The sequence below is a fragment of the Bipolaris zeicola genome (genome assembly GCF_000523435.1).
Source record: "Bipolaris zeicola 26-R-13 unplaced genomic scaffold scaffold_307, whole genome shotgun sequence".
Classification (NCBI taxonomy): Eukaryota; Fungi; Ascomycota; class Dothideomycetes; order Pleosporales; family Pleosporaceae; genus Bipolaris; species Bipolaris zeicola.
Genome location: NW_006912356.1, coordinates 1 through 24,593, shown reverse-complemented (window position 1 = coordinate 24,593; position 24,593 = coordinate 1). Strand labels below are relative to the sequence as shown.

General features: G+C 51.9%; 7 protein-coding genes across 7 annotated transcripts; 5 read left to right on the top strand and 2 right to left on the bottom strand.

The window, feature by feature from the left end:
* Positions 1–815: 815 nt before the first annotated feature.
* On the bottom strand, positions 816–1,025 carry COCCADRAFT_110065 (uncharacterized protein; the record flags this gene model as incomplete). Its single annotated transcript, XM_007719420.1, has 1 exon — positions 816–1,025. One exon carries the CDS (start codon positions 1,023–1,025, stop codon positions 816–818), a length of 210 nt encoding a protein of 69 aa, XP_007717610.1.
* Positions 1,026–1,636: 611 nt separating this feature from the next.
* COCCADRAFT_110057 (uncharacterized protein) lies at positions 1,637–5,250 on the top strand (the record flags this gene model as incomplete). The annotated part of the gene is made up of 10 exons (XM_007719419.1): positions 1,637–1,726; positions 1,785–1,863; positions 1,925–2,385; positions 2,436–2,620; positions 2,673–3,862; positions 3,916–4,047; positions 4,101–4,646; positions 4,700–4,863; positions 4,913–5,030; positions 5,081–5,250. 10 exons carry the CDS (start codon positions 1,637–1,639, stop codon positions 5,248–5,250), a joined length of 3,135 nt encoding a protein of 1,044 aa, XP_007717609.1.
* Positions 5,251–6,189: 939 nt separating this feature from the next.
* On the top strand, positions 6,190–8,249 carry COCCADRAFT_110067 (uncharacterized protein; the record flags this gene model as incomplete). The annotated part of the gene is made up of 4 exons (XM_007719418.1): positions 6,190–6,220; positions 6,273–6,346; positions 6,412–7,437; positions 7,488–8,249. The coding sequence occupies 4 exons, from the start codon at positions 6,190–6,192 to the stop codon at positions 8,247–8,249; spliced, it is 1,893 nt and encodes a 630-aa protein (XP_007717608.1).
* Positions 8,250–8,663: 414 nt separating this feature from the next.
* Positions 8,664–16,046, top strand: COCCADRAFT_9478 (uncharacterized protein; the record flags this gene model as incomplete). The annotated part of the gene is made up of 3 exons (XM_007719417.1): positions 8,664–8,790; positions 8,861–15,591; positions 15,657–16,046. 3 exons carry the CDS (start codon positions 8,664–8,666, stop codon positions 16,044–16,046), a joined length of 7,248 nt encoding a protein of 2,415 aa, XP_007717607.1.
* Positions 16,047–16,904: 858 nt separating this feature from the next.
* On the top strand, positions 16,905–18,557 carry COCCADRAFT_41337 (uncharacterized protein; the record flags this gene model as incomplete). Its single annotated transcript, XM_007719416.1, has 2 exons — positions 16,905–17,004; positions 17,155–18,557. The coding sequence occupies 2 exons, from the start codon at positions 16,905–16,907 to the stop codon at positions 18,555–18,557; spliced, it is 1,503 nt and encodes a 500-aa protein (XP_007717606.1).
* A 111-nt stretch (positions 18,558–18,668) lies between these two features.
* On the bottom strand, positions 18,669–19,407 carry COCCADRAFT_110060 (uncharacterized protein; the record flags this gene model as incomplete). The annotated part of the gene is made up of 4 exons (XM_007719415.1): positions 18,669–18,952; positions 19,002–19,207; positions 19,261–19,277; positions 19,336–19,407. 4 exons carry the CDS (start codon positions 19,405–19,407, stop codon positions 18,669–18,671), a joined length of 579 nt encoding a protein of 192 aa, XP_007717605.1.
* Positions 19,408–19,688: 281 nt separating this feature from the next.
* COCCADRAFT_110061 (uncharacterized protein) lies at positions 19,689–24,158 on the top strand (the record flags this gene model as incomplete). Its single annotated transcript, XM_007719414.1, has 3 exons — positions 19,689–20,046; positions 20,101–23,589; positions 23,656–24,158. The coding sequence occupies 3 exons, from the start codon at positions 19,689–19,691 to the stop codon at positions 24,156–24,158; spliced, it is 4,350 nt and encodes a 1,449-aa protein (XP_007717604.1).
* Between the last annotated feature and the right edge of the window lie 435 nt (positions 24,159–24,593).

Sequence of the window (24,593 nt, the reverse complement as noted above, 5' to 3'; positions counted from 1 at the left end):
TAGAGTAATTTAAGTTTTCGTACGTGAAGTTCGCGATGCCAAGAAAAAGTGGCACACTCGGTGATGTGGCACGCTCGGTGATAGAATACGTTATCACTATTACTATTGCTTCTAGGTTGGTGGCTGGTGATGTAGGCACGTGACTTTGCTGAGGGGACTTGAGCCTAGACCTGCTCGAGACGGGCCTTGTGTCCTGGAGAGTACGATAGACTGAAATAATCAAAGTTTTGCTATTGCTATCTTCGTGAATGGATGTCTATCATTTGGAAATTTGTAAGACCAGGGAAGTTCATAGGTCGTACTGTCGTCTATTTTTTGTTGAAGGCATCCATGTCCAATCATAGACAATTCTTTATTAGTCCGTCTGCCGAGCTGCAGCCTTGACGCCGCTCAACCTCTACTACACTTTTTTTCACAAAAGCAGGTGCAGGCTTGTGTGCCAATCACATGTCTGCGGACTGCGACCGTTGCGCCATACGCAGATCTGTCAACGGGAAACCCCATTGTCAGTGTGTCTTTAGGTGAAACGATGTGCATGGGAGAACCATGTTTATGACGACAGGTATGGAACATACTCTACACATGTGCAAGTACCTAGTGTACAGACGTAGCGCTCGGTTTTTGGAATCATTCAGCTCTCGGGATGGGCCACCCTTGCAGAGTCATGTCACATCGTCTTCGTATCCGCAACAAAACTGCCCGCATATACGTGCATTTCTTACAAACTGTGCAGATGTCGCATAATGTTGAAATCCTGATTTGGGTGCCGACGTAGCAGATGTGCTAATCGCATACGTACACCATGGTGGCTAAGATCAAGGGTCGTGATAGGTCAGAAGGGTGACACGATCAGGCTCAAGCGATTTGGCATGGTGCCATTTGCTCAGAGATCGGGTCGTATTGACATTGGAACCAGATGGTGCAATGAGTACTATGCGGATACATACTAGAAGATGGACAATCAGCCGCCCCCAACATGACAGTAAAATGTCTTCTTGGTCTAGACTCTGAGAAGCACTATCCATGGTAGTGGTGCTTCAGGGTCTGCTGTAGTCAGTCGACTTGTAGTGTTCACGCTGCAGGTACGGCTCTAGGCATGCTGATGCGGGAAGCGGCTTTTGGCGGGCAAAGAGTAATTCTCGAGTCAATCAGTATTTGCGTGTTTTTGATGCAGCATGTTTGGTATTCAATACGGCCGACTGGCAGTCAGATATAAAAGCATGACAGGGTGCGTGGTGGGGGAATAGAACAAGGGCCAAGGGCAGGGAGGGCGGAGAGAATGCATTGACCGCCACGTGCGCTAAGGATGCTAGGGGGAAAGCCGCGATTCTGATTCTGGTCCACACAAAATTAACTGCTGCCCCTCCATCCTCACGTCCCGCACAAGCTGCACAAGCCCGACGAGGCGCAAAATAAAGGGAAAAAGCACGCGTGCCTTTGTCCGTTCTCTGTCTCTCCCGCCAATTCTTACTCGACGCCACCGTCTGTGGCCGCAGCAATAGGCGTACATATACTTACCCTCTTACCCCAACCCCCACCGGCCTTTTCTCACCGCACCGGCTCCTGGGACGTCGTCTGCTACATACAGTAGGCCGCCGCCAATCCTCGACGCACTCTCCGCCAGCCACTCTCCACCATGGACGTTGCCGGCTTGCGGGACCGGATCCAGGCGACGCTCGACGCGAATGCCGCCGTTAGACAGCAGGCCGAGCTCGACCTCAAGCATGTGCGTGGTGGCTGCGACACACGATCCATACTCGAACAGGGCACTGACGGAAACATAGGCTGAAGAAAAGCCAGGCTTCACCGGCGGTCTGCTAGACATTCTTGAGCAGGAGCAAAACAACGCCGTGCGTCTGTCGAGTAAGTATGCGCCCACCAAGTATGCACATGAGAGCCCTCCCCTCTAACGTCCCGCCCACAGCCGTCGTCTACCTCAAGAACCGCATATCCAAGGGCTGGTCGCCTGCCGAGGAGTATAGCCAGGCCATACCCATACCGGAGGATGAGAAGACTGCCTTCCGCAACCGTCTGATCCCCGTCCTCGTCGCCTCTCCACCCCAAGTGCGCCTCCAACTCATTCCTACCCTCCAGAAGATCCTCGCATATGATTTCCCTGCCAAATGGCCGGATTTCCTCGACATTACTGTACAACTGCTGAACGCTGGGAATATTGAGTCGGTGTTTGCCGGTGTGCAGTGCTTGCTGGCGATATGCAAAATCTACAGATTCAAGTCTGGCGAGAACCGCGCAGACTTTGACAAGATAGTTGCCATGTCCTTTCCACAGTTGCTCAACATTGGCAACTCACTGGCGGGCGAGACAAGCCTGGAAGCTGGCGAGATATTACGGACTGTGCTCAAGGTGTACAAGCACGCCATCTATGTAAGGTCCCAACGCGCGCATGGCAGAAACGGCGGCTGACTAGTATGCAGTTCGATCTCCCCGCATCTCTCCGCGACCAACAAGTCATGGTTGGTTGGTGTACGCTGTTCCTGACCGTGGTCGGCAAAGAGCCCCCTGAGTCATCACTCCCCGAAGACCTCGACGAGCGCGAAGTAAACCACTGGTGGAAGGCAAAGAAGTGGTCTTATGCAAACTTGAACCGATTATACGTCAGGTGGGTGGCACAGCGTCGTACCTTGCATGCGGGCAATACTGACAATAACTAGATATGGCAACCCCACTGCCCTGGGCAAGAACAACGAGGTCGATTACACCGAGGTAGCCAAGAACTTCATTGCTAACTTTGCGCCCGAGATCCTCAAGATCTACCTCCAGCAGGTTGAGAAGTGGGTTGGAAAGCAGGTTTGGCTGTCAAAAGCCAGTTTGTACTACACACTCAACTTCCTCGACGAGTGCATCAAGCCCAAGACCATGTGGACTCTGCTCAAGCCTCACACCGACAACCTCATTGCGCATCTCGTATTCCCAGTACTTTGCCAGTCTGACGAAGACATTGAGCTGTTCCAGGAGGAGCCACAGGAGTACCTGCACCGCAAGTTGAACTTTTACGAGGATGTGACCGCGCCCGACGTTGCTGCCACCAACTTCCTAGTCACTCTTACCAAGAGTCGCCGCAAGCAGACCTTTACTGTCTTGAACTTTGTCAACGAAGTCGTCAACCGCTACGAAGCCGCACCCGACAATGAGAAGAACCCGCGGGAAAAGGAGGGTGCGTTGCGTATGATTGGTACGCTATCTGGTGTTATTCTGGGCAAGAAGAGCCCCATTGCGGACCAAGTCGAGTACTTCTTCGTACGACATGTCTTCCCCGAGTTCCGAAGTCCCCATGGCTTCCTCCGTGCACGCGCATGCGACACCCTGGAGAAGTTCGAGCAGCTCGATTTCAAGGATCAAAACAACCTCATCATCATTTACCGCAACATTCTCGAGTCCATGGCCGACCCCACACTCCCAGTCCGCGTGGCTGCAGCTTTGTCACTTCAGCCACTCATCCGTCACGATGTTATCCGAAACAACATGAAGCAAAACATTCCTCAGGTCATGCAGCAACTCCTGAAGCTCGCAAACGAGGTCGATGTCGATGCCCTGTCGAACGTGATGGAGGACTTTGTCGAAGTCTTTGCACCAGAGTTGACTCCCTTCGCTGTAGCGCTGAGCGAACAGCTGCGCGACACTTACCTGCGTATCGTGCGAGAATTGGTATCGAGGAACCAGGAGAAGGGTGAGGATAGCGAGTATGGTGACTTCCTCGATGAGAAGAGTATCACTGCGCTCGGTGTTCTGCAAACCATTGGTACCCTCATCCTGACCCTGGAGAGCACTCCCGATGTCCTCTTGCACCTGGAGACTATCCTGATGCCCGTCATCACCATCACTCTCGAGAACAAGCTTTACGGTATGCAATCCAATCGGTTGCCTGCCCCTTTATTTATACTGATTTCCTCGCAGATTTGTACAACGAAGTTTTTGAGATCATCGACAGCTGCACCTTCGCTGCCAAGAGCATCTCCGGCACCATGTGGCAGGCGTTTGAGCTGATACATAGAACGTTCAAGGCCGGCGCTGAGCTCTACCTCGAAGGTATGTACATCTAAATCTTTGATTATCAATATCAAATTGCTCACAAAATATAGATATGCTTCCTGCGCTTGAAAACTTTGTCAACTATGGTACCCCCATGTTGGTTCAAAACCGAGCATACCTTGACGCCATCGTCGACATGGTCAGGACAATCTTCAAGGACGACAAGGTTGGCGGTGTTGATCGCATCTGCGGCTGCAAGCTAGCTGAGATCATCATGCTCAACATGCGCGGTTCTGTCGATGACTACATCCCAGAATTCATTGGACTAACCATGCATGTACTGACCAATGAAGAGCCTAAGGTCAAGTCTCTGCGGATACATCTGATGGAGGTAGTCATTAACTCCATCTACTACAACCCCGCATTGGCATTACACGTTCTTGAGAGCAATGGATGGACCAACAAGTTCTTCAGTCTCTGGTTCTCGAGCATCGACCACTTCACCAGAGTCCACGACAAGAAGCTGTGTATCTCGGCTATCTGCGCACTTTTGACACTGAGAGCCCAGGATGTTCCTGTGAGCGTACAACAGGGCTGGCCACGTCTGCTACAGGGCGTCACGCGTCTCTTCCAAACACTTCCTGCGGCACTGAAGAGTGAGTTTTTGAAGCAGCAATCTTATGACATGTTCGTACTAACATATACATAGACCGCGAAGAAGCGAAGAAGGAAGACACATTCGACTACTCGGCTGAATTCGAAGAAGAGGAAGACGAAGAGTGGGAGCAGGAAGCTGACTGGAGTAATGAAGCCGATGAAGCCGAGGATGTCAAGGATGAGAGCGCCGCCTATCTCGACTTCCTAAACGAAGAGGTAGGGCTTATACATCCCAAAGCACACAATAAAGTCTAACAAGCAACAGGCACAGAAATTCAGCTCACTCGACGATGAAGATGACGATGAGCTTGAAGAGGAGAGTCTCCTGGAGACACCCCTTGACAAGGTCGAGCCATACGGCATGTTCAAGCATGCCCTGCTCCGTAAGTGGTTTGCACCGAAAGTACTCAAGTTGTATGTTGACATGATGTAGGCCTACAACAAGAGCAGCCTGCGCTCTACGAAGACCTCACCAAGAACCTCAGCCCAGACGAACAACAAATTGTGCAAAGTGCCGTTCACCAGGCTGATGTCATTGCACAAGCCCAAGCCGAAGCCCGCGCTGCAGCAGCAAACGGACAGCCATTGCCACTGCCACAGTAGAATGGTTCCAACAACCTTATCATTTACCTCAATGAAACGGACCGTTTGCCGACGTGGCACGCACATGTGCCTTGACTCAAAGTGCAGCTGATGATGGCGACCCTTGGTTGTTTGGGTTGTGACGCCTCGGTTCCAAATACCCATTGGCAACTATGCACATGATAGGCGAATAGAGTGGAGAGTATGCGCAGGTAAAAGGCTGCTAATGTCAAGAGAAGGGAGGCGGGTTAAGGTCTAGGAGACTTCTTGGATTCCAATTAGCGAGCATCCTGGCGTTTTGATTTTTTTACGGAAGACGGTGTGAGCCGGAGGTTTCTTCTGGCTAGTGGTACTCTGTTGGTGTCAGACGGCGTTGATTTCGGCGTGTGTTGGCACAAAGGATTACGAAAAAGAGGAGGACGATATCCACAAGAGGAACTAGTTTTTGGGATGACGACGATGATGATGATGAAGCATGCGTACGAGGAGGAGGTTGCCCCGACCTAAAGGTCATCATAGATAGCATTTTTTAGTCTGGAGTACAACGAATTGTGATCGTTGCGCATCATTGGATATCTGCTTTGCTTGCTGGGTTGCACATGGTATCCCTGGGTGATGGGCGTTGATCGCTGTTCCCTCGGAGGCGGAACCTGGTTGTTTCAGCCCTATCGATAAGCCAAGGCCCTACCATGAAACTGGCCAGAACTATGACGCTTGCGCAGGTGGCTTGTTGATTTCCTGCGCGCAACGTGGACAGAACCAGAGATCCAGCCCTGTTTCCTATACACAACGATCTTCCCGCATCCCTGAAAAGACCCTTATCACTACGCGACACAATTACCCGAATCGCATTTCCTAGAGGCTCACCCCGCGCGGATATTTGTACCCTGATTAGATTGACCGCGAAGCTTGGACAACGGCAACAACCTACCGTGCGTCGCGCGGTATCAAAATAATCCGATGTCGCGACCTACTGTCTCGAAAGCTAAGAGTATGTTTGCGCTGCAGTAGCCCCTTAGGCGCAACCCCGCTGACAGCAGCAGCAAGCTACCCCATCTTCGCGGCCACTTTTGCCAGCAATAGGCCCGGGATCCTCGTAGTAGGCGGTGGCGGAGGGGTGCGTACAATGCTCGAATAGAGCCGTATACATACATGTACTAATCGCGGCTCGTTGTTGTTTAGGCCGGGCGTACTGGAGTCAAGAACCAAATCACTGCATTCGACTTTAGCTCACGAGCGCCGACCGTAGAAGCCATTGGCGAGATCGAGGCAAGCAAAGATGACTCGATCACCTGTTTGGAGAACCTTTCCACCAAGGATGGCCTGATTCTGTTCGCGGGTAACAACAGTAGCGAGGAAGACCGCTTGGCTGCGCGGAACGAACACTTGCGCGCCTTTGAACTCCGCTTTCCTAAGAATAAGGGGGCCAGCAGCGGTGCGGAGAAGGAGGATGGCAACATAGAGTTTCTCAGCAAGACGACGCTTTTTACAACCCCGCAATCAGTTGGCGCGAAAAAGGAAGGGTATCAACGAATAATCCGATTGTCACCGCCGCAAAGAACGACGACCAACACACCAAATAGGCGGATCGGCGCAATTGCTTCCGGACTTGCAGGCGATGAGAATGAGGTTGTAGTCTTCAACGCAACATCCACCAAGCCATCGAACCAAGACGTAATAGAACGCATTAAGCTGCACAAAGGCCAAGAAGCAAACGATCTCGACATCTTCACACAAGAGGAGGGGCGATTCCGGGTAGCCTATGTGACGGATTATGAAGTTTTTGTGCAGGAGGTTCGCTACGATTTTGAACAACGAAAGACAAAAGGCAAAAATGAACATCGGAAGGTTTACACATTACCCCTCGTAGAAAAGGGTGCGAGAAGCAAGTTAAGAGGTGTACGATGGCTTTCGCCAAAGCATCTGCTTCTGCTCGCGAACAAGCCTAACAGGAGCGGGGTCGAGTTGCTGTTGTTCCACTTTTACCAGGACGGGGGCAGTATTGCTTTACGAAAGGCGTTACCGAAGCACGTGAAGGCGGCGACTGACATGGACGTCGCTCTCCTTGACGCGGATGATCAAGGCGCCTATCAGATTGCTATTGCTATAGCGGCGATTGACATGTCCTTGACGGTTTACACGATGGATTACCATGGCCCATCGAGAGACTCATTGAGTGCTTTCCACTCTTTCAACAGTTACGACAATGTAAGAAGAAAGCCTAGCGATTGCGATTTGTGTGTACTAATTGAAACTAGGTTCACGATTTCCAAATGACCAAAGTCGTATTTTCACCGTTCCACAAGCCAGAGGCCTCTAAAGGCCGCCCAGCAACCCCATACCTTCGTCTGGCGAGTACCAGTCTGGGCAATACGATCAGCGTGGAAACCTTCCCGCTACAAAATATCGGATCGCGCCATGTCCTGCAGACAGCCCAGTCGAGAAACTTGTTTACAGCGGCGACGTACCTCGTCACAGCTATGGTTGTCGCAGTCCTAGCGCTTTTGATACAGTCACTCGTGGATCCAGAAGGTAACCTGACAAAGGGCATACTCCCTGCCAGTCTACAAAATGCAGCCGGTCAACACAAGACATTCGGTGAAACCCTGCGGGAGAAACGTCACCAATCTGTCCTCAACAATGCAGACTCGCCAGTTGTGAAGACGTCGCACCGCATCGCCGATCTATTGCATATTCACCTGCCTCATGTCTTGTCCGGCGAGACAGCATCAGCAGATATCCCATCTGAGCCAAAAGCTCTGGTAGTTCATCACGATTCTGAATCAGATGGCGCCCTCAGCACAGAAGTGCATGAGGGAGACGAGGAAGTTTTGAAGAAGCACGCCGCGGCGAGGAGGTGGGATGAGCTGAGCAAGGAGGAGAAGCATATCTGGCGCGAAAAGCTAAGTGAGGCAGGCATGTGGGCGGTAGGAGAAGGTGAAACCATTCTGAAGTCTATCTTCTTTGGGCAGCTAGGTGGACTGGTTGGGCAGGCCGCGCAGGGCGTCTTGGGCGGTTAGAAAGAGGCATATGGCATAATGACTGTACGCGGGGCGCGGTGAGTGGAAATGTATCATAGCAAAAGCAACGTGTATGTCCGAAGATAATATTATTGGTGGCCGTGGCATGTTCTGGATTCAATTGACAAGCTTGTGCATGGTAGCATTTACTTGATATTTCACCGCTGCTGATGGCCTTTGCATGACGAAGCGCTTCCCCGGTGTAAGGTTTAGGACTAGCGCGAGATTGATGTGGGTCAGAGCTTACTAGTCCGCTTTGGTGACATACGACGTGCTGTGCCGACACAGCAGTTAACTTTGACTGCGCTCCAATTCCACCCACGCGTCTTCTCTTGCTTGTCTCTTTTTTCCTTTCTATGGATGGATTGAGCATCCACGCTCTTGCTGCGAGAGGCTTCAGGTGAAGCAGACAGGATGGCGCAGCAGAGTCCCCTTTCGTCCACGCTGGACCGCATAGTCCACGAACTACGCTCCAAGAATGACGAGACACGACAGCGAGCAGCAAACACGCTGCGGCAGACAGTCGAGTCGGCGCACCGAGGTGAGGCAGCAGCGCGATGCAGAAGAAAAAAACAACCCCGCTCAGGCTTCGGAAAACTGACGTAGCACAGAACTCGCGCCCAATCTCTTTACCAATTTCAACAATGAAGTTTACACCAGAATCTCGGGCCTTATTGTCACCGGCAGCGACTCGAACGAACGCATCGGCGGCATCCACGCGCTAAACGCCCTCATCGATTTCCGCGGCGACGATGCGGGTCAGAAGACGACGCGGTTTGCCTCGTACCTGAGGGCGGTGATGCGGGGCCAGGACATTACAGCCATGGTGGTAGCAGCCAAGGCTCTCGGGCGTCTCGCAAAACCTGGTGGCACCCTTACAGCAGAACTTGTCGAGGCAGAAGTCAAGGGTGCTCTCGAGTGGCTGCAGTTGGAACGCCTGGAGAATCGGCGCTTCGCTGCTGTTCTCATCTTGCGCGAGCTGGCTAAAAACTCGCCAACCCTCATGTACCAATGGATTGCACAGATTTTCGAGGTGATTTGGGTAGCCCTACGCGATCCCAAGGTCCTCATCCGAGAGTCTGCGGCCGAGGCCATCAGTGCCTGCTTCGAGATCATATCCCCGCGTGACTCGCAAATGCGACAACTTTGGTTCGGCAAGGTCTATGACGAAATTCTGCGTGGCTTCACAATCAACACCAATGAGGCCATCCACGGTTCACTGCTCACTATGAAGGAGCTGCTTGACAAGAGTGCCATGTTCATGAACGACCAAAAGTACAAGGAGACGGTTGAGCAGGTGCTCAAGTACAGGGAGCATCGCGATGCGCTGGTGCGGAGGGAGGTGGTGCTCATCATCCCTATTCTGGCTGCTTATTCACCTACCGAGTTTGCGACAAAGTACCTCCATCAGTGCATGCTCCACCTCCAAGGTCTGATTAGGAAAGATCGCGATAGGGATAAAGCATTTGTAGCTATTGGACAGATTGCAAACGCTGTGGGAGTCGCCATCTCGCCGTACTTGGAAGGTATCCTCGGTTTCATCCAGGAAGGCCTCATTGCAAAGGCACGGAACAAAAGCGTCATAAATGAAGCGCCGATATTCCAGTGTCTCAGTATGATTGCCGCGGCGGTCGGTCAGGCCCTTACCAAGTCTGTTGAGCGCTTGCTAGATCCCATCTTCTCTTGCGGGCTGAGCGATTCTCTCTTTCAGGCTCTCGTCGACATGGCTCATTACGTACCACCTTCACGGCCCATGATCCAGGAAAAGCTGCTGGATCTCCTCAGCCAGATTCTTGCTGGCCGACACTTTTTACCTTTGGGTAGCCCTTACCAAGTCTCACAACCGCCACAGATATGGACACGCGACCACAAGGACCCGCAGACGATCGCCCAACGAGAAGCAGAAATTGCACTGGCACTGCACACATTGGGTAGTTTTGATTTCACAGGGCACGTCTTGAACGAGTTTGTTCGCGATGTTGCTATTCGATATGTCGAAGCAGACAACCCAGAGATTCGAAAGCGTGCTGCCTTGACCTGCTGTCAACTTTTTGTCAAAGATCCCATCGTTCACCAGACTAGCACTCACGCGACAAAAGTGGTTGGCGACATTATTGAGAAGCTTCTAACTGTCGGCGTAGGTGACATTGACTCAGATATCCGGTGGGACGTCTTGGTAGCATTGGACGCCCGCTTCGACCGTCACCTTGGTAAAGCTGACAATGTCCGTACTCTCTTTCTCGCCCTGAATGACGAGGTATTTGGCATCCGAGAGGCTGCCATGTCCATCATCGGTCGGTTGACAGCTGTCAACCCTGCTTATGTTTTTCCTTCACTTCGCAAAGTCCTTCTGCAGCTACTGACCGAAGTGAATTACGCGAACAGTCCACGCAGTAAAGAAGAAAGTGCCAAACTCATTAGTAGTCTTGTTGGTGCCGCCGACAGTCTCATCAAGCCACTGATTGATCCCATTGTCGAAGTGTTGCTTCCAAAGTGCAAAGATCCAAATCCTGAGGTCGCTTCAACCACACTCAAAGCTATTGGTGACCTTGCCACAGTCGGCGGCGAAGGAATGATCAAATACATCAAGGACCTCATGCCCGTCATTTTGGACTTTATGCAGGATCAGACATCGGACGCCAAACGCTTCTCTGCCCTGAAGGCGCTTGGACAACTGGCCACAAACGCTGGATATGTGATTGAACCATACCGAGAGTACCCGGAGCTCATGAACATCCTGATGAACATCGCCAAGACCGAACCTGAAGGTGAACTTAGAAGGGAAACCGTTCGACTCATGGGCACCCTTGGAGCACTAGATCCGGATGAGTACCAGAAAATCATGGAGCAATCACCGGACACCCATCTCATATTGGAAGCTCAAGCCATCACTGATGTCTCCCTCATCATGCAGGGTATCACTCCCTCCAATGAAGAGTATTACCCGACCATTGTCATTAGCACGCTCATGGGACTGCTAAAGGATCCCTCCCTAGTGCAGTATCATACTGCAATTGTAGAGGCTGTCATGAACATTTACGCAACCATGGGCCTGAAATGCGTTCCTTTCCTCAACCAGGTCGTGCCTGGCTTCCTCCACGTTATCAGGTCGACACCAGCTGGGCGCTCAGAAGGTTACTTCAACCAGCTCAGCCAGCTAGTCCGTATTGTGCGCCAGCATATTCGTCCCTACCTGCCCAGTATTCTTTCAACCATCAAAGAATATTGGAGTAGCAGCCCGCAACTGCAAGCCACCATCTTGTCCCTGATAGAGGCTATTGCCCGCTCGCTGGAGGGCGAGTTCAAGGTCTACCTGGCTGATGTGCTACCACTTATGCTCAGTGTGCTCGACTCGGATCAGACCGGCAAGCGTCTACCCTCAGAAAGAGTACTGCATGCTTTTCTCATCTTCGGCTCAAGTGCCGAAGAGTACATGCACCTCATTATCCCGGTTATGGTCAAGATGTTCGATAAGCCCGGACAACCTGTTCAGATCCGAAGGCATGCAATTGAAACATTGGGTCGACTTTCCAAGCAGGTCAACGTTTCTGAGTTTGCAGCCCGCATCATACATCCCATTTGCCGAGTACTTGCTGGCAGTGAGCCGACCCTGAAGCAAACCGCTCTTGAGACACTCTGCGCCCTCATCTTCCAGCTCGGTCCAGACTACATTCATTTTGTGCCAACGGTCAGCAAAATCTTGGTTGCGCACAAGGTGCCTCATGAGAACTATGCCCGTATCGTATCGAAACTGCAGAAGGGCGAACCCCTCCCGCAGGATCTTAGTCCAGACGAGCGATACGGCGAGGATGATGAAGACTTGAACCCCGCCGAGATCCTTACCAAGAAGTTAGCAGTCAACCAACAACATTTGAAACAAGCTTGGGAAGCTTCCAACAAAACCACCAAAGAGGATTGGATCGAATGGATGCGGAGATTCAGTGTCGAGCTTCTCAGGGAGTCGCCACAGCAAGCACTACGTGCCTGCACACCGCTCGGAAGCGTGTACAACCCCATCGCCAGGACACTGTTCAACTCTGCTTTCGTCTCGTGTTGGACGGAGTTGTACGACCAATATCAGGAAGAACTTGTTCGGTCCATCGAAACCGCACTCACGTCACCAAACATCCCGCCGGAAATTCTTCAGGTTTTGCTTAACTTGGCAGAGTTTATGGAGCACGACGATAAAGCACTGCCCATTGATGTCAGGATACTTGGTATGTATGCTGGTAAATGTCATGCTTTTGCCAAAGCACTGCACTACAAGGAGCTCGAATTCAACGCGGAGCAGAACTCCAGCGCTGTGGAAGCCCTTATTAGCATCAACAACCAGCTCCAGCAGACCGACGCAGCTTTTGGTATTTTGCGTAAGGCACAGAATTACCACGACGTCGAGCTCAAGGAGACTTGGTTCGAGAAATTGCAGAAATGGGATGAGGCACTTGCTGCCTACCAGAGACGTGAGCTTGAAGAGCCTGACTCTTTCGATGTGACTATGGGCAAGATGCGATGCTTGCACGCTCTGGGCGAGTGGGATCTTCTTTCTAGTCTGTCTAAGGAGAAGTGGGCCAATGCTTCGCAAGAGTATCGCAAGGCGATAGCACCGCTTGCTGCGACGGCTGCGTGGGGTCTGGGCAAGTTTGCAGACATGGACAACTACCTTGGTGTCATGAAGGAGCAGTCGCCCGACCGCGCATTCTTTGCTTCTATTCTCAACATCCATAACAACCGATTCGAAATTGCTGTCGACGAGATCGCAAAGGCTCGAAAGGGTCTGGACACGGAGCTCAGCTCGCTTCTGGGAGAGTCGTACCAGCGAGCTTACTTGCCAATGATTCGCGTGCAAATGCTTGCAGAGCTTGAGGAAATCATGCAATACAAACAGAACGAGGGAAACCTCGAGAAGCAGAAGAGTATGCGCAAGACCTGGATGAAGCGACTTAGGGGATTGCAACCGAATCCAGAAGTCTGGCAGCGTATGATCAAGGTTCGCCAGCTTGTCATCTCACCACAAGAAGGCACCGACATGTGGATCAAATACACAAATCTGTGCAGGAAGAGCAACAGGATGAACCTTGCAAACAAGGCTCTTCAGAAGTTGCTTGATATTGAGAGTACTGGTGATAGCACCGTGGTTGAGTTTGTGCGCAACAATGCTCACGAGATCTCGCACCCCGTGGCCTACACTACATACAAGTATATGTGGGCCGACCAAAATCACAAGCAAGAAGCACTCGATAGCATGAAGGACTTCACTACGCGACTTTCCGAGGACCTTGCTATGAGGAGCAGAGCCGCAGTGAACCCTATGATGGCACAGAATGGCATGAACGGCATGTCCAATGGTCAGCACATGTTCAGTAATGTGAACCCCTTTGCTGCCACGAATGGACACAACGGGGTCAATGGCATGCATGGGTCGAGTCTGATGAACGGGTCAGTCACTGGCACTTCGCCTACGGATCTTGCCGAATGCCACCGTTTGCTGGCCAAGTGCTATCTGAAGCAGGGTGACTGGCAACAAGAGCTCAACGACGGTGAATGGGACCACGAGTTTGTGCATGAAATACTCGCCGCCTACGCCGCTGCTACACGCTACAATAAAGACTGGTACAAGGCATGGCATGCGTGGGCACTTGCCAACTTTGAAGTCATCAACTCCATCACATCCAAGTCTGACCGGGAGGCCACCGACGTGCCTCATAACATCATTCACGATCATGTGATCCCGGCTATTCAAGGCTTCTTCAAATCCATTGCACTATCGTCAACCAGTTCGCTGCAAGACACACTTAGGCTGCTTACCTTGTGGTTCAGCTATGGTGGTAGAGAGGGAGTCAACCGTACCATCACTGAAGGCACGAAGTCGGTTCCAATCGATACTTGGCTTGAGGTCATCCCGCAACTGCTTGCTCGAATTAACCAGCCCAACGCAGTCGTCCGACAATCCATACACCAACTGCTCATTGAAGTTGGAAAAGCACATCCTCAAGCTTTGGTTTTCCCATTGACTGTCTCCATGAAGTCCGATGTCTCACGACGTCAGCGATCTGCAAAGGAACTTATGGAGGCTATGCGCGAACACTCGCCAAAGCTGGTTGAGCAAGCCGACCTTGTCAGTCATGAGCTGATCCGTATCGCTGTCCTGTGGCACGAACAATGGCATGAGGGTCTCGAGGAAGCCAGTCGATTGTACTTTGGCGACCACAACATAGACGGCATGTTCGCCACATTGGCACCCCTTCACGCAATGCTCGACAAGGGCCCTGAGACACTCCGCGAAATCTCGTTCATCCAGTCTTTTGGTCGTGAACTCCAGGAGGCCCGTGACTGGTGCAACACGTTCAGGACCTCCGGTGAAATAGGCGATCTCAACCAGGCGTGGGATCTCTACTACCAGGTGTTCCGCAAGATTGCGCGACAACTACCTTCGCTGATGACGCTTGAACTGCAGTATGTCTCGCCAAAACTCAAGGAAGCGCATGATCTTGAGCTGGCGGTTCCTGGAACCTACCAGGTTGGTAAGCCTGTTATTCGAATCATCTCCTTTGATCCAGTCGCGACTGTTATCCAGTCCAAACAGCGACCTAGGAAACTGGAAATGCGTGGCAGCGATGGCAAAGCACACACTCATATTCTCAAAGGACACGAAGACATTCGACAAGATGAACGTGTCATGCAACTCTTTGGTCTCTGCAACACCCTGCTCTCCAACGACGTGGAGTCACGCAAGCGTCACCTTAATATCCAACGATATGCTGCCGTTCCGCTTAGTACGCAGTCTGGCTTGCTTGGTTTCGTCCCTAACAGTGACACGCTGCACGTGCTCATCCGAGAGTATCGAGACAGTCGGAAGATCTTGCTTAACATTGAGCACCGTATCATGTTGCAAATGGCGCCTGACTACGATTGCCTCACTCTTATGCAAAAGGTGGAAGTGTTCGGTTACGCCCTCGATAATACGACGGGTCAAGATCTGTACCGTGTCCTCTGGCTGAAATCTAAATCTTCGGAAGCCTGGCTGGATCGCCGTACCAACTACACGCGTTCGCTCGCTGTCATGTCTATGGTCGGATACATTCTCGGCCTGGGAGATCGCCACCCAAGTAACTTAATGTTGGATCGAGTTACCGGCAAGATTATCCACATCGATTTCGGAGATTGTTTCGAGGTGGCCATGCACCGCGAGAAGTATCCTGAGCGTGTGCCGTTCCGTCTTACGCGCATGTTGACATATGCCATGGAAGTGAGCAATATCGAGGGTAGCTACCGAACCACTTGTGAGCATGTCATGCGGGTATTACGAAGCAACAAGGAGAGTGTCATGGCGGTTCTTGAAGCTGTAAGTCACTTTTCTATAAAGTCAAAGGTGAAGAAACACATTGATACTAACGTATTCGAACACAGTTCATACACGATCCCCTCCTGACCTGGCGTTTGAACCACCGCGATGCGTCGCCTGTGGAGCCCAACTACCCGTCTGAACGCCGCCAATCCATCATGGGTGCTGACACCGCCGCCGCAACTACCGACCCACACCAAATGTCCAGCATTGTCGGTCGCCCCCGCCACCGCTCCTCTGTTGCTCCACCCCAAAACAACGAGGCCGATGCCAAGGAAGTGCAGAATGCGCGTGCCTTGCAAGTCCTGAGCCGCGTCAAGGAGAAGCTGACTGGCCGTGATTTCGGCAAAGGAGAGGAATTGAAGACAGAGATGCAGGTCGATCGACTCATCAAGGAAGCAACCAACCTGGAGAATCTATGCCAGCATTATATCGGTTGGTGTAGTTTCTGGTAGTCATATGCAGGCTATATACGGGGGAACTGGAGCATGCAAAGAAGGATAGCATGCGTTTCAGACTTTTTACCATTACGTTTAATGATTGTGAAGCGGGGAGGGGAGGTTGTTTGTCATAGTGGTAGCATAGCATGGGAGTTGTCATTTTGGTTTCTTGGATACATGCTTAGCTGAGAGAGAGAGAGAGAGAGAAAAAGAGAGCAATCTTCATGTCTCATGTACTTTTAATCATATCCTTTGACACACATGCGATTGAATTATAGCGACTTGGTGGGGTTTTGCTTGTGAGTTTTCCATATGCATAAAACTGATTCAAAACTGATTCAAGCCGTTTTCCAACAGGAAATTGCGCCGAGCATCTTCATGTTTTAGATGTGTACCTAGAAACCTCTGCATGTTAGCGTCGAGTGATGATCTACAAGTTTCGAAAGGTGGGGGTGGGGGGGCCTAGTAGTTGTATTCTCACTCCACAACCAAAAAAACCAACTCGCTTAAAGGAAAAAAGCGAGAATAAAGGAAGAGACAGTTTGATTGGAAGATCAAAAGAGTAAAAAAGCAAAAAGACGACACCAGTGGGACTCGAACCCACAATCTTTGCCACCGGAAAGCAACGCCTTACCATTAGGCCATGGTGCCTTTGATCTCCAGAAGATGAGGTTTTTCTCGATTAGATAGGTTATATTGGCCTCCAAAAGCCGTCCAGTGGAGTTCGAAGTAACCGATACCCGAGCTGGTGACTCCGCATCATTGTACGACCAATCTTTCCCTCGGCTCACAACCACCTATCGCTCAAACCTTGGTGTTGTTCTTTGTCTCTGCACCCTCCCACCCTGTCTCGACACCCCCCAATTGCCCATCATGTTGGCGGCACGAGCATCGCGATGGACACCAAAGACCGCCAATGTCACGAGATATGTACCGCAACTTAGAACGTACTCTGAAGTAACATACAAATCACGTGTCTTATATCATGTACAACTTTGACTAAACACCATGCAGGCTACATGTCCGTCGAATAAACCCAAATACGCCGAAAATGGCGGTAGAACCAAACCGCCTAAAAAAGATGTTGATACCAAAGACCCCACCAGTGCTGCGACTCCAAAAGAACCAAAAGCCACAAAAATAAGCCCGGTCCCATATACCAGCAAACTCGGCTCCAAAGCCCGGTCTTTCCACCTAGGCAGAGCCGATCCCGTCCGCGCAACCAGCATGTCGAACTTCCTCCGGACGGCGCAATTCGAACTCGCCGCGCTGCAGGCACGGCGGCGCGGGCTGCAGCATAGAATGCGCGGGCCGTACAACGTGCGTGTTAGCGCTACGACACCTCGTACGCGACGAGATACTGTCACAGTGGACGAGGGGAGCGTGTGGGTGGGGGACAAGCGGATCCCGAATGTATGGCTGAGGGATAATTGCCAGTGTGGCGGGTGTATGCATGGGGATACGAGACAGCGGTTGCTGGATTCGTTTGGGATTCCGCCGGGGATTGGTATGGAGAGGTATGAGGTTGAGGGGGAGGAAGGGGAGGAAGGGGAGGAGGAGGGGGAAGGGAGGAGGTTGAAGGTTGTGTGGGAAGATGGACATGAGAGTTTTTATCCTTTTTCGCTGCTGCGCCAGACGCTGAAGACGGAGGCGGCGAAGGTGGTGCAGCGGTTGGGGCTTGTGCCGCTTTCGCTGTGGGATAAGGGTGTTGCGAGTGAGCCGCCGACAGTCGAGTACGAGGGGGTTGTGAGCGGGGAATTGGCGGGGTTGCTGAGGAATTTGCGGGAATATGGGTTTTGCTATGTAGATGGGACGCCGTTTGAGGATCCGCAGCATACCAAGATGTTGTTGGAGAAGATTGCGTTTATTCGCGAGACGCATTATGGTGGGTTCTACGACTTTACGGCTGATTTGGCGAGTAAGGATACGGCGTATACGAATATTGCGCTGGAAGCGCATACGGATACGACGTACTTTTCCGATCCGGCGGGACTGCAGGCGTTCCATTTGCTGTCGCATACGGATGGGGAGGGCGGAGCGAGTTTGCTCGTTGACGGGTTCAAAGTCGCTGAAGAACTTCTTGAAACGGACAAGCAGGCGTATGAGATTCTCGCAACGGTAAATGTTCATGGACATGCGTCAGGAAACGATGGCATATCGATTCAGCCGTACCGCGGCTTCCCTGTGCTGGAACACGATATTGCAACGGGGAATCTCCTGCGCGTGCGCTGGAACTCTTCTGATCGCGCGTCGATTGAGCTCCCCATCGATCAGGTGGAAAAGTGGTACGATGCCGCAAGGAAGTTTGATGCATTACTGAAGAAGAAGGAAAACGAGTACTGGGAGCAATTGAAGCCTGGACGGGTACTGATCTTTGATAACTGGAGGGTGCTGCATGGACGGAGCAGCTTCACTGGGAAGAGAAGGATCTGCGGTGCGTACATTAATCGGGACGACTGGATTAGCAAATTCAAAATGGCCGAGTTTGGACAGGACAAGGTCTTAGAGGGGCTTCCTGTAAACTAGAAATGAAAACAAGAAACACATGTTGATACATGCTCACTTGGCTTGTTTGAACTTATTTACAGCCACGGTGACTCAAAAAACTACGCTTTGTCTGTTACAGCCTCTCTGGCTCTACCGACCTTCGCGGGCGAGCCTCTCCTGCTCAAGTTCCAACTCAGCCTGTCGGTAGTACTTTGCGGTGTCAACACCATGGTAGGGGTGGTTGACGAGGTTTGGCCATGGGAGAACGTGACCAAATGTAGCGGCAAAGCGCGAGTTTCGGTGAGCGACTCCCTGCATGTACTCGCTCATTTCCGACTTTCCATACAGCGGCTCGCCCTTCTTGACCTTGTCGACCATTTCGCGCATGTCCATCTCCACCTCGCGCCGATTCTCACGCGCACCGTAGAAACGCACTGCTAAGTGTTAGCATGTGGTCTGCCTCCCTGCCCGTGTATGACATACTGCATGACCTCGAATAGGCGAACATAAAGCATCCAGCCACTCCAACAGCGCCGGTCAATCGCAAGACGGGGGCGAAACCACCCTTGCCGACCATGGAGGGCGACACCTTCTCCCAGTAAAGCATCAATCCAGGGCTCAAACTTCCGAGGGCGGCACCGTAGGCCCAGTCGGAGGGGCGGGTGTACCGCAAAACGCGGCTAAGGTGTCTTTTGGCAGAGGTTAGTCATGGCATGTGCAGCAGAGGACAATAAAGGCGTACGGGTCATTGTCGATGAGCTGTTGGCGTTAGTTGGTGCGAGCCATTGCAGGGCAGCCGAGGACGCAATTGACTCACAGGGTACTCTCCGGTGGGGAGCTTGTCCGGCACGACAGCCTGGTGCCTGACTGCCTCGTCTGCGTTGGTCATTGTGGTGTTGATATGCACTGCGGCCGAGGGCGTGCTTGTTGCGGGCTGGGCGAGTGAGGTTGGATGTAAGGCTTGGCACTGCGGGCCGGTAGTCGTTGGAGCTTCCGCAACGCCATCCACTCCAGAAACTTTACTTCTTGGCGCGTCACCACGCCATTCGCCAAACCTCGTGCGTCGACAATGCGCGCGCCCCCCTTCACCTGCGCCGACACCCTCTCTGTACCGCGACCATGGCCATGAAGCCAGACCACATGGACGACGTTACCCCGACGGGCGACGCCATGTCTTCCACTACCTCCCCAGGCGCGTCCGCTGCGCATGCGGCCGACCTAGCCAGCCTACATGCCCGCCCAACTGTCGCCGACCTGCATGGCGAGAACCACTTCGCGCAAGTCGCGAGGAAGAATTGGCTGGCCGCAAAAAAGACGCCCAAAGTGCGCCCCGAAGTCGTCAAAAAGGAGCTCTGGGACCAGCTGGAGAGCGCCGACTTTGCATACTCGTCGCTCTTGATTCTCGAGAATCTGCAGCTGTTGGAGCGCTATCTGTGGCCTGGATTTACAGAGGATGCATCAAACTACCATCATCTGCTCCTGGCCCTTATGGTCAATGTTAAGAGGAGGGAGAACCTGTCGTCTTGGGGTACGTTGCGCCGTTGTTGCTGGCTACTAAAGGGACTGCGCTGACACTGAACAGAACACTTCTCAACTAAGCCCGACGAATTCTCATCCTTCTTCCGTCGCATCTTGTCCATGACCGTCGACCCCTCGCAGCCAAGCAAGATCCGTACACAACTCATATCCTTTGTCATCGGCGCCTTCCAATCACTCGACAGTGGCCTGGTGCGAAAAGAGTGCGCTCCACTAGTTGGCATATCCATATGGCAGAACCTGCATTCAGATGCTGTGCGCGAACATCACTTCGAGCAGCACAGCATGCTACGCAAGGCTTGGAGGGCTGCATCGAAGCGCTACGACGCTGGAGACGATGCCCTACAGGCTCGCCTACGCTTTGAGCGCTCGTGGCTTTACACCCTCCTTCTGGACTTCATTGACCGTTTATACAACAGTAGCAATAGCCAAGACATGAGGGACAATATGGCCTACTGTGAGCGCTTCATGGAGCTGCTAATAGACTTGCAGAGCCAGTTGCCTACAAGGAGATATGTCAACACTCTACTCAAGGACCTCAACATGCTCTCGGCTATCCGATTGTCGCCCATGTACGCCGATGAGGACAACGGCCTGTTCCGCGATCTATTTGACCTGCTCAGCCACTTCACCAACTTCTCCATCGAGGACCAGACTGGCAGACAACTGTCGAAACTCGAGTATGATCAGCAGCATTATGACCTTTTGTCCAAGTTGCAACGGACGGGCTACGCTACATTCCAAGAAAAACTCCAACTTATGGCACTGGCAAACTACAAGAGCATTGGAAATAGGGAAGAGCTGGATGGCCACCTGCGTACACTGAGTGACGAAGAGCTTGTTGAACTTTGCTCGCTCATGGGTCTACGAACAGAGTATCCCGCGACGACGTACTTGGTGCGGGATCGCGCTTTCTACATGGAGACCCTAATCATGCTCGTCGAGCAACGCCCGACTTTCAAAGACACAATCCGCGATATGTCAGTACTACCAACAGAAAAGATTCTTTATGAAACTACGTTTTTGCGAAACGAATCCTACGACGGCTCACGACCACTTGCCATTCCAAAGCTGAACCTCCAGTACCTGACCATGGGCGATTTCTTGTGGAGATCATTTATTTTGTACCGGGCCGAGTCGTTCTACGGTATTCGCAAAGACATGGAGGACGTCGTAAAACGCGTCAAACCAAAAGGCAGAGGCGTCAACACCAAGTTCACCGGTGTATCAAAAATGTCACTGCCCATCATGAAGCCTGCCATCGTTGATGTGGCACCATCAAGAGTCGGAGAAGAGCACCCCGCCTATGTTCGAGCAGAGATCATACTTGATGTCAGTCGGCTTCAGTATCCAGTACGTCGGGACTGGGAACAGCTCCGACCAGATGATGTAGTCTTTCTCCTTGCTGTTGAGGGAAAAGACGACGTACCCATGCGAAACGGTCATCATGCGGATGTCGGCAGTGGAGAAGAGATTGGTCTGCGTCGGATGAGATGTGCCCAGGTGGTTCAAGTTCTGGACGACAAGGGACGACCATTAAGAGAACAAGCCCGTGACGATGGCTTTGGACCAAGGGCAAGGCAACGACGGCTCCTTGTCAACATCGATGCGAAGCAGTACTACGCCGATATGGAACAAACAGCCAAAGGAGCGCCCAACGTCTACGAGCAAATCAACCTCATTGTTCGCCGAAAAGGACGTGAGAACAATTTTTTGCCGATCCTAGAGTCAATCAAGCGCCTAACCCTCTCGGATATCCCAGCACCATCTTGGCTGCAGGAGGTCTTTTTGGGCTATGGAGATCCTTCATCTGCATCCTACAAGCGACTCCCTAATCGGCTAAATAAGATTGACTTTCGCGATACCTTTTTGGACTGGGAGCACCTGGTTCAATCATTTCCCGGCAAATCCGTTGAACCTAACGAGGAAGCACATGCACCTGTTGAGCCCCCATATCTTTTAGAGTTTCCTGTTGCAGCGGAACCAGAGGATGCACCACCACGAGCGTCAAAAAAGCGGCGCCGGGACCAGGCTGAGGTTGCACAACCTGTGCAGGAATTGGTTCGCGTATCCTCGTACAAGCCACCGAACATGGGTCCATATCCTGCAGATGCGCCAAAGCTGAACAAAGTCCGATTCACACCTGCCCAAGTTGATGCCATCACTTCGGGAACTCAGCCGGGATTAACAGTGGTGCTCGGACCACCAGGCACCGGCAAGACGGACGTCGCGACCCAGATTATATCCAATATATATCACAACTTCCCGGACCAGCGGACCTTGCTTGTTGCACACAGCAACCAGGCGCTTAATCAGCTATTCCAGAAGATTGTGGCGCTTGATATCGACGAGCGTCACCTATTGCGGTTGGGTCATGGTGAAGAGGACCTCGAGACGGATGCAAGCTACAGCAAGCACGGACGAGTGGAGTCGTTCCTTGAGAGAGGACAATACTATTTGTCTGAAGTTGACCGTCTAGCCAAAAACTTTGGTGCACCGGGTGCCCACGGTAGCTCGTGCGAGACTGCAGATTACTTCAATCTTGTCTATGTGAAACCAGCGTGGACGCAGTACTGGGATAGTGTCACATCCGGGGAAACGAGTGTTGAGCAGATAATCACTGAGTTCCCATTCAAAGATTACTTCTCAAATGCACCACAACCTCTCTTCCCTCCTGCAGTAGACCGTCAACAGATTCTTGATATTGCACAGGGCTGCTATCGCCATGTCCAGAAGATCTTTGCAGAGCTCGAGGACATTCGTCCGTTTGAGCTTCTGCGAAACCCGCGAGACAAGGCGAACTACCTGCTTGTCAAGGAAGCCCGCATCATTGCAATGACATCGACACACGCTGCCATGCGAAGACAAGAAATCGCATCGCTAGGGTTCCACTACGACAATGTCATCATGGAGGAAGCTGCTCAAATAACAGAGATTGAGAACTTCATCCCACTCGCATTGCAAAATCCACAGAATGGCGAACTTCCATTGCAACGTATAGTCCTCTGTGGTGATCATCTTCAAAACTCTCCTGTCATTCAAAATCTCGCATTCCGCCAATATGCCAACCTGGAACAGTCGCTCTTCCAACGGCTTGTCCGCTTAGGCGTACCGACCATTATGCTTGACCAACAAGGTCGCGCCCGCGCGTCCATCGCCGAGCTCTACAAATGGCGTTATCCTTCGCTCTCTAACCTGCCTTCTGTTGTCTCCAACCCTGAGTTCCAAATCGCGAACCCAGGCTTCAAGCACGAGTACCAGTTCATCGATGTGCAAGACTACAAGGGTAAAGGAGAAGAGCAGCCCACACCACACTGGATGATCAACTTGGGTGAAGCCGAATATGCGGTCGCTTTGTACATGTACATGCGATTGCTTGGGTACCCCGCGAACAAGATATCGATTCTCACCACGTATGCTGGCCAAAAGAGTTTGATCAACGATGTCCTAGGCCACAAGTGTAAGAACAACCCACTGTTCGGGCGCCCGAGGATAGTAGCTACGGTGGACAAATACCAAGGCGAGCAAAACGACTGTAAGTTCTTACACCCTTTGTTCTAAACTTATCAGGAGCCTCACTAACATGTGCCCTTCAAAACAGACATCATCCTCTCTCTTGTCCGCACCCGCTCAATAGGCTACCTCCGCTCCATTCGACGTCTCACCGTCGCGCTCTCCCGCGCTCGCCTAGGCCTCTACATCCTCGGCCGCCGCTCTGTCTTCGAATCCGTCTTCGAGCTCAAACCCGCCTTCGACATCCTCCTTCAGCGGCCCGACAAACTCGAACTCGTCACCGACGAAATGTTCGGCGAGACGCAGCGTCATGTCGACTCCGCCGCTACTACCATCCCCGGCGAGGCTCAGATGCAGGATGTAGAGCATTTGGGTAAGTACGTGTATGAAATGACGAAAGCAAAGGTCGAAGCTATCAAGGCGAATGGCGGCGTTATGCCGAGTACGGCGCCGGAAGTGCAGATGGGCGAGGCGGGCGTGAATGGTGCCAGCCATCCGGTGCATGACGAGGAAGACGATGATAGGCCTGAGAACGTGCTTATCCCTACAGAAGTAGCAGAGGATTTCGAGGGCGAAGATGAGGAGGAATAGTAAGATTTTATCCAAGACGGAGAGGTGTAGTTTTATCGCGTTGCATTTTGCGGGGTCGAAACGATTCTGTGTTTTTCTCTCCTTTTTTCCCCTCAATCGACAAGAAAACGTACGAACTTGGAGAACTGATTATGTTCTTTGCATCTGTATGGCGTAATAATGTGTTGTTTTTTTCGTCGCGATCTTCTTTTTCTTCACACTCTATCAAAAGGGACTATAGATGTGAGATTGGGAACGTTTGAGAAAAGAGAGAAGAGAGATACCAAGATCACAAATTCAAATGTTGTCTATCATTTGTGCTAATAGCCACTTATCTTCCCCAACCGCCCATAAGAGAACGCATTAATGTTAATGGAATCATCTAACGTGGTTCACAAGCGAATCGGTTGCCCAAGCGAATCGGTCGCGCCCCACCAGCGCGTCAACGTCGACACT